This window comes from Pungitius pungitius, chromosome 15 (assembly GCF_949316345.1).
Source record: "Pungitius pungitius chromosome 15, fPunPun2.1, whole genome shotgun sequence".
In the NCBI taxonomy this organism is placed as follows: Eukaryota; Metazoa; Chordata; class Actinopteri; order Perciformes; family Gasterosteidae; genus Pungitius; species Pungitius pungitius.
The window spans coordinates 11,425,950-11,435,520 of NC_084914.1; the positions used below are offsets into that span (position 1 = coordinate 11,425,950).

Genomic DNA, 9,571 nt, shown 5'->3' on the forward strand with positions numbered 1-9,571 from the left:
GGCAGTGGGCGTCCTGGTTTGGGTCTGTAACATCTGTTGAGCAGCAGGAGGGCCGGAGCAGCGGGAGCTGGAGCGGAAGCAAAGCCACGCCGAGAGCTCCAGCCGGATTCCTGTCACTTCAAATACGCACCTCGTCCACAGAAAGCGCCGCTGGAGGGGGACGCGAGCCGCCACGGCACACGCGCTCGTGTGCACAACCGACGGAAAGGGCAAATGCAGACCCAGAGATGCCACCGATGATGCGCACGTAACGCTGCGGACACAACGACAGCAAATGGAGAGGAAGCGGTGGGATAATATCCTCACGATGGCTTCAGAAGTGTGTGTGTGTCTCAAAACACATCTGGGGCACAAATGAGAGCTCCCACACGATGAGAGCTCCCACACGATGTAGGGAATAATTCTCCTTTTGACACAAGAAATTCGTCTGAAGACAAAAGATGAGTCACACGCCCCCACCACCACACACACACACACACACGCCTGTTCCAATGACACTGCAAACCCCTGTGGTGACATCAAAAGGCCGGCCAATGCTGTCGCCTGTGTGTATTTCTCTTTGTGTGTGTGTGTGTGTGTGTGTGTGTGTGTGTGTGTGTGTGTGTGTGTGTGTGTGTGTGTGTGTGTGTGTGTGTCGGCCAAGGGAAGGCTGTACGTGTGAACTTGGATTCTCACATTAGACAAGTGACACGGAACAAAAGACACAACGAGCGCAGCAAGGGAGAAAGGCGAGGGGTGGCAACAGCTGAAGTGCATGCTGGTCAGAGGAGAGTCAGCTGACACTTGTCGAGGTGGTGCCTCGTATCCTAAGAAGCAACCTGCTTTGGGCCTCAATTTCCCTTCAAGAACCTGACGTAAATTGCGGTAAAAAAAAAAAAAAAAACGATCTGTACATAAGACAAACAAATTATGGGGGGGAAAAAGGGACATTACTGTCAGCTCTTGCGTCTTTTGGTGCAGAAATGAGTCAATGCAATTATTTGACTATTTGTCTTCCCTGTGTACAGGAAATGGGGCTGTTATGTTTTGGTCTGACCTGAATTCGTCTGCCCAAAGATTATTCAGATTTAAACAACTACTTTGTGTTCCGTGCTTTGACTGGTAAGCGGGAAATGATATATGTGTCCCTGTTTGTTTGAGCAGCTAAATATGTTCGGAAACAGTGACGGCCAGATTTTCCTGTTTTCAACCAGCCCCTCAAATATTTAAGAGATTAATGAATGAGATGCAGCGCAGACACACACACACAAGGAGCCTTTTTTGTTTTGTTTGCTTTGCTCCTTTTACCTCCATCTTCTCTCTTCTTCTCTGTTCATTGTGTGGTTTTCTCCCCCCCCCCCCGTACATATAGCTCGTCACAGGGCGAAACCCGGGCCGACCAGGAAAACCCAAGTCACAGTCAGCAGACCTCTCCCCCCCCCCCCCCCTCCCTCAATGGTGAACATCAAACACACTGTGGTCTGTTTCATGCTCCCTGCAGCCCATTATGGCTTAATGCTTCAAGAGGCTTCTTCCTGACTTCAGCATTTTAACAACTCGGGCACATTGACTTGGTCGGAAAGAACACACTCACCGATACTTTACGCACGCACGCAGTATACAGGCACGGACAGGATCCTGAGATGCAGGGATTCGCTCGCCGTAAACTGCAGCGGGGTTATGATCCGGCACACTGGGTTACAGAAACAACTGTTGCTTTAATCTCTCTGGAGGGGGGGCGCCGACAGATGCACGGGGCTTCATGCCGACGGTAACCTTCCAATAAGCCTCGGCGCTCTTATCTCCAAGTCGGCTAATGAGTTCCACTCACGAGACGGCGATATGTAATTCAGTGTGATCAATTAGTTAACCGCACCACCGGCACCACCATCGGCGAAGGTATCAATGGGCTGGAGGGTTCTGTGCACACACTAAATATTGCATGCCCAACATTTCCGAATGTGTCATAGGGCTATTTTACTCATTTTCTGCTCATTACAAATATCCGTTTTGTCATTTCTTTTTTACAAATATCCGTTTTGTCATTTCTTTTTTAAATTTAATAAGAATTTTACATTTTGAAGTTTGATTTAAAATAGTTTCATTATTATTTCACAAGACTAGAGACAAACTGAAAAGATCCAAATAGGGAATGAAGTGATTTATCTATAGTAATATATGTCTTTGTGTCAGGTTGTCGAGGGTGCAGGTTGAAGGCAGGCAGGCAGGCAGGCAGGACTCAAACGCAGGATTCAGATTTCCGGAATGTGCTCTTTATTTTGCACAAAAACTAACAGAAGCCAAAAGAACATGCACCAACGATGGGTAGACATAGACAATGACGCGACAAGGGACAACAGGCACACGGGGCTTAAATACACAAGGGAGGTGCAGGTGATTGGACACAGGTGGAGACAATCAGGCAATCACAGGACAAGGCAGGAAGTGAAGCTAACCCAGGACCACAAGGAACATGAAACTTCAAACTAAAACCGGAAGAGAGACCAAACCGTGATACTTTGTCATCCTGGTGAAGCATGCGCTTTGATGTAATAACATTCAATGCAGGCTATGTCAGTATTATTTTGATATCTGATCTAGTGAGACTTTGTTTTACATAACAATGACCCACGCAGAGACGCATAGGGGTTTTAAACAGATGATGTAATTGGCGCATCCCATGTTCTGGGTTTGGTTTTGTTCATTCTCTTCAAAAGGCCTCCCTGAACACCAGTTAAGTATCAATGCCTGCTGCTATGAAACGTGGGTTCACTAGCAAAGAAGTGCACACGCAAAGAAACTAACGATTTCACCATTCCCATTCCATTGTTTCCAGCGTAAATAAAACACTGAAAATATCATTTAAAAAATCTAAAACTGGCATCCGAGCTCATTGCCGAAGGGGACAAGAATGAAGTGCCACCACAGGTCAAGCAGCCCCACAGAGGGACTGGGGGGTCTAAAGGCTAACAGCACCTGCGGGTTACTGCATCAATATGTCCAGAGAGATTAAGGGCTCAGATAGACACAACATTCTACATGGTCTACATTTTGCTCTGAACACAAGTATGGGTCCTCTGGGTTGCAGATCATGCAGATTGTGACAGTTGGATGCTTTTATACTAACAAGATTGAAATAGACATTTTAAATGAATATGACTCCTCCAGTTTTATTGTGCATTTTGCAGCCTCTCCCTGGATATTCAGCTAGGTTTTATTCTGGCGGTGGGCTCTTATCTCTGTTTGACTTCTGGCTGAAAAGCGGTGTAGGGGGCAGCAAGCACACTGGCAGTCATTATCTTATCATTAGGATCAATAAGGTGAGTATGGAAGGCCATTTCCGCCACAAAAAAAAAGTAGGGTTAGAAAGTCGAAATGATGACTTAAGATATGCGCATGTCCTTTGTTGTTTGGAAGATTCACTTTCCAAATCCTCTTGGCGACTTTTTGTCAAAAGCGACCAGTGACCTAACCGGATTTTATTGGAGACCTTTGTGGTGTCTGACGTGAAAGCACGTGTTGTTCTGCAGTTAATGTCCTTAGCGAGTCTCACAGAAACCTCGCGGCTCGCACAGAGGAGACGTACGCCACGACCACACTGAAAGTCACGCGCCGCTGCTGATTCTGCGACGTCTTTCCTCGCAACCACTGGTTCTATAAAGAGAGAGAACTCTCTTCAGGACATTTCAATTGTTAATAATCACGAGAACCGCGGAATCAAATGCATTTCATCTCCCAATAAGATGGATTTGATGTGATTTACGTCCCTGTCCCTCCCTGTCTGTTACGAGGGGGGAGTGAGTGGGTGCAAGTGTCCGTAGAGCGTTCACAGTTTGGTAAAGCTGGCGAGATATCCACAGATTTGGAAAAAGAAAACCTGCTCTTTTTTGGCTACAATGCTCGTTTTACAACAAAAAAACACAGATAAGGTACTGTGAACAAAGGATTCCCGTACTTTAGCTACGTGTGCTACTGATCAACAAATATCTCCTGCCGCAGGGCCGTCTTCAGTCGATAACAGTTCCCAGCAGGCCTGGTGAGCAACAACCCCACTATACCATTTGCCAAACCCTGGTTAGAGATGACACTTCAGAGCACTGCGCAACCCTCGGCCAGCCTGTAGCAACCGGCCATCAACAACAACACAAACACAGCATGGGGATAGCCAACGCCATACCGAAACGTTACCAGCCTTCCTCCAGATGTCTCATGCAGCTTGCGTCTTTGTTTAGGCTTACGTGTCACACAAAGAGCATCGAACACTCACTGGCTGCCAGCTGCTCTCAAAGAGAGCGTCTGGCGCCGCTCTCTTTGAGAGCAGATGAGAGGGAGAAACAGTGGGACGGGGACCGTTATGCCCTGATGGAATAACTGATAACTCATCAAGACCGTAATGGTTGGGCGGGGAGGGGAGGGGATAGGTGAGCGCCGGAAAATGAAAATATCCACTTTGGATAAGCACAAAAACAGAAAGGAGCTGCGTTGGGACAGAGTTACACCCTCCCTTTTCATTATTAGTTGCAAACCGTCACTTTTTCATTTTGGCCCGACTGACACTGTTCCCACGGTCCAGGAAACGCAGCTTTAACACAATATCTAACAGCTCCGCCTTAACTCTACAGCTTTCGTACGGTCGGCTTTCCGTGGCGAATTACTTCAACAACAGGGGACTCTCCAAGCTGTTATATGAGGCGTATCAATGTGAGAGCAATATCTGGGAATCTTCTTTCACTGCTGACTGAGCATAATTTAACAGGGGACTCAGATGGGGGGGATACGTACTTCAAACAGTCATAAAGAGCGGAGGTAGCCGGGTAAAACGTATATCTTCAGATAGCAAAACTTGAATAACTAATAATGTAAAAGGCAATATTACCTGGCCGACCCTGTTTAGACTTCATCTGAAGGATTGCATTTGCTCCTTTGTGTGCCGAGGACGCTTCTCATTCATTGCGCCGTGGCATTGAAAAAGATTTGAAAGAGCTGCGACTGGAATTCATTTTTACATTTGCTATGCAGTTGTCTCTCAACGCCCTCCACGACTTAATCGAGGTGAAACGTTCTCAGCATGTGACCTTGAGCCAGGCCCGGCCAATACATTAAGTTGATTAAGGCCTGGGAATGTAACCCTGCAAATATTAGGTGGCATACATTGAAGCGTTCTTACTAATGTGCTCATAAGGTAAGACTGGAGCGGGTGAGAGTTTATATATCCTCGGGGGGGCCAGGAGACGGGGATATAAGGAGGAATATTGTGTATCGTCGAAGCCAAATCTCTCCGTTCCTACGTCTCTCTTTCTGACCCACATCCATCCACGTCTGCATCTCTCCTTCCTCGCGTTGGATATCACTCTTAATTCTCTATCTATCTCTTCCTGACACTCGGTGACTTTCTCAATCCACCTTATTTTCTCTCGTATTGAAAATGTATTGACCTCGGACTTAGGTAAGCTCCACACGATTGATCGAAAACAATAGGAATATGTGGTGTCATGACAAGACAGAATTATTGACAATTGATTTATTCGGTATGGTCAATCCATTACATTTGAAGTGTCCAGTTGCCATTTGGCTCTCACTACCTTCTGATGTATGGCGTCATGACATGAGCTAACACTTTCATCCCATTACCGCCCCACCCTCAAATCTCATAATCGCTCCTATCAGTGCAATCGCTAGGAAAGGATCTACCGAATATCCTCGCGTTGGATATCACGTTTCCTCATGAGCGCACCCTTAATGCTCCATTTTCATGCATCTCAAAAGGCGTCTCCAGATGATCACGAGGAAACACCTATTATCTGAAGGTATGAGCAGCGTGTTATGCGCATGCTATTTCTGTTGGAGACACAAAGCTGCTTCTGCAGCTCCGCTGTGCCGTGTGGGAGCCCGTATGCTTCCAGGAGATAGTGCCGTGTCTACCTCAGGAGTGGGGGAACTTAAGGTGAATTCTGCTGAAAGTCATCCCTTGTACTCGATGTCTCGGAGCCACCCGGCCGGTGCGAAAAGGACTCTGGGGGAATTTAAGTGAACAAAGTAGAGAAGGTGGCGGACGCAGTCTGGAGGGTTTTTTTTTTTCAAGGAAGAGCGTATGGGAAGGACGAGGGGGGGGGGGGGGCAGTGTCATAGAGAGACACATTATGTGTAGACTGCTTTAAAATTGACAGTTATTCTTTCTGTTCATTTCGTTTGCGGAAATTGTTCTTCACTGTCATTCATCTCCCAGTTTTGGGGCCATGAATAATAAAAAAAATGCCAGTTTTCAACTCTAACTTGTATTTTCTTGGAACCCGTGCTCAGGAACCGTGTAGGCGTTCGCCGTCTTCCGTCTTGTCCACACATGTGTGACGCTGTAAATGTAGAACCCGAAGTTGCAGCAGATGTGTGCGCGCGTCATGTGTGTGAAAGCATTGCACCGAATTCCAGAGGAGGCACACGTGTAATCATCTGAACTGCGCAGGGGCATGTGACTGTCTGACAAATCAGACCACGGACGACACACACAGGGAAACATCGCGTTGGTGCGGTTCCAGAAAAATGGTCAAGTGACTGTAAGGCATAAGAAGACAAAAAAAAACATACAGAAACGAGAGCTTAGCTGCTCGATTTTGAGTGAATGAGGGACAGGAAAGCGAGGTGCTGCCCCTGAATCTGTGGTTCCTAAAGATGTCGAGTATGGGGGAATTTGATGGGACATCTCTGATCAGAGATCAAAAAGCCAGAGTGTCTGTGGCACGGCTGTACCGTCTTAATGTGCTTTCAAAGCAGTGTTTCATCCGGACAAATAGCCAACAGCCAGAGCTTTTCAGAGCCCTTCCTTTTACCATGTGACGTGAAATGCTTGTGACTACAGGTTTTAAAAGGTCTCAAGATAAAAGCGGTTCACTCACTCACAACAAAGCCAAATATAAAAATACATCCTTTTAAGTTCCTGGGGGGAAAAATACATGTTTTTTTTTTACTTTTTATAGGTATGTTTTCTCCAGTGTTGTGTGCAAACTGTATTCTGTGCAGTTGTGTGAACTCAATGCACTCACATATTACATTTCTACGAATGGTGCAAGTGCAGGTGCGACTTTGGCCCCCAAAAATAGACTAACATTCCTCGGGGGACTTGCAGGGAGATTATGGTTCTCAGTGGCAATGAGTTTATAGCCTTACTGTAGGATCTGCACGGGGCTGCACTGTGTTCTTAACCAAATGCCACTGTGCAACATTCGGACAGGTAGTTGGATGATCCTCACCTTTGGTAAAAAAAAAAAAAAAAACACCGCAGCAGACGTACTATTTAAAAAAAATAATTAAAAAGGAGCTTACCTGATATTTCGGACTGAGGGACACCGTCCAGAGCGAATCCTTTGCCGCTGTAAAACTGCCTGATATCCGAACAACTCCGAGCTTTGCTGGTCCCTTTGTCCCCGCAGGCTGGTGCCGTTAGAGAGCACACCGCCAGAGCCGCGACGATGAAGGAATCCATCATGTGAGCTTCGTCAAGTGCAAATCCGACCAAGAGGGGCGAAGAGACTGTGTTGTAGTTTCTAAAGCGAGCAGGAGAGTCCCGGTCAGTGGCCCGCGTGTCGGGTGTGTGTGTGCGCGCGCGCGTGTGTGTGTGTGTGAGAGAGAGAGAGCGAGAGAGAGAGAGAGGGGGGGGTGCACTACCCGAGTGCTGCTGTGCGTAAAATATCCTCCACCTTCCTTGACACCTCCGGCGCTTTGAGTGCCTCTGCTGTGTCTCTGGCTGCTCTCCGCGCAATGCCGCACGGCACAGGAGCGACTCTTCCTGGCGCAGAGGTCCCGTCTCTCCCCCCCTCCCTCACAGAGCCGATGTGGACAGGACAGTAGCGATCTGTTATTCCCCCCCCCCCCCAGCAAACGACTGAATCTTCTCCAGCTGTGCCCACAATGAGTGCAGTTCTCCCGTCTCCACTGTTGATGTAGTTATTCTTTTTTTGCGGAGGGTGGGGAGATTGAGGGAGGAAGGGTGGGGGGGGGCAGTAGTTCACCTAGACAAGGAGAAGCAAAAGATTAAATCACGCTGAACGTGTCGGGTTGTGTCGCCGCGCGCCCCCACGGGCCGTGACGGACCGGCAGGGATCCGAGTCAGGAGGCGGTGCGCACGTGCGGAGGCTATCGCGGCTCGTACCCGGTTCAGGCTGTTCTGACGGTGCTGTGCCAGCTCTGACGGTCGGTGGTATGAAGAGGAGGCAAGAGAGAGGGAGGGAGAGAGAGGGAGGGGGAAGAGAGGGAGAGAAAGTGTAGGCCTGTTTCGGTTGCGTTTTTAAATCGGTCTCGTCTACATTATATTTTTCAGGATAACTCCACTAACAGGTGTGAGTCGTGGTTTTAGCTTTGGAAACGAAATGTCATGTGTTGTTGCTGTTGTTGTGTTATCTTCATGAGGTGGTCTGGTTCTAATTGAAAGAATGTGCTCTACGTGTCTCCGCAGTGGGTTATTCACCGGCCAGGTGTCACAGGTGAACTGTGGGCGCCCCCCCACCACACACACACACACACACACACACATGAATACAGCTCGTCTCCACTGCACAGACGGGGCTGCAATCATGCACCTCTTCACTCCTCGAAGTGCAATTTGAAGACAAGTCACTACCTGCCTACATGCCCGGTGCAGTTTCCAGTTCAATTGTCATCTGCTGAATGCCTTCATTATACGAATTTCTGTATGTGTATTTGAACAACGCTCCTCCTCAGTATGGAACAGGTGTGTTGCTGTCTTCTACATAGCTGGAGCTGCCCCCACCCCCACCCCCCTTTTATCTTTTACTAACCTACAGTTCCTTTCCTATATGAACGCTTTTGGCCTTATTTTTATTATCCATTTTGGTTTATTCATACACCCTTTAAACGGGATCGGGTGGGCATTTCTGGCATAACATTAGACTGGCTTTCCTCGTACCTTGCTGACATGTCTCTGAGGCTGAGTTGGTTTGTGATACCTATTTCCATTATTTTGTGGTGTACCACAGGGCTCGGCCCTGGGGCCTTTCTGTTTTCTTTTTTTTGTCACCATTAGAACACGATGATATATGATATATAACTTAATCTTTCATTTGAACCCGGTGAGGTTTTCACAGAAAACGTTTTATAACCAAACAAACAGTAAGACAGAGGTTCAATCAGATTGGTCTATTCTAATCTTCTGCCAACTGCAACATGCGCAACCTATGGATGTTCTTTGATCGATCCATGTCATTTGACCCCCATATTAAAGAGCTGTCTAGATCATTTTTTATCAGTAAACTCATATTTGTGGTTTCAACTGCTGAACTGGAGATGATCATACATGCATTCATCTCGACACGCATTGATTATTGTAATTCACTTTTTTCATCCCTTAGTGTAGCTGCTCTAAACCGTGCGGGTCATTAAAAACGCTGCAGTCCGTTTACTCGCCAGGACAAATGGACGATCTCACATCCCCCATGTACAACAATCACATCACTAGCGCCCAGTAGCTTTTAGGATACACTTCAAAATGCTCACCCTCACTTACAGAGCACTACACACTCAGGCCCCGCCTATGTAGCTGATTCACTCCTCCCCCACGCACCTGCTCGCACTTTGAGGTCTA

General features: G+C 47.4%; 1 protein-coding gene across 1 annotated transcript in view; it reads right to left on the reverse strand.

The window, feature by feature from the left end:
• Positions 1-8,160, reverse strand: part of gpc1b (glypican 1b) — a 52,359-nt gene extending 44,199 nt beyond the window's left edge. Inside the window, exon 1 of the mRNA XM_037458365.2 lies at positions 7,297-8,160. Within this exon, the coding sequence (XP_037314262.2) occupies positions 7,297-7,459 (163 nt within the window). The 5' untranslated portion in view covers positions 7,460-8,160. The remainder of the gene's footprint in view (positions 1-7,296) is intronic.
• Positions 8,161-9,571: the final 1,411 nt, after the last annotated feature.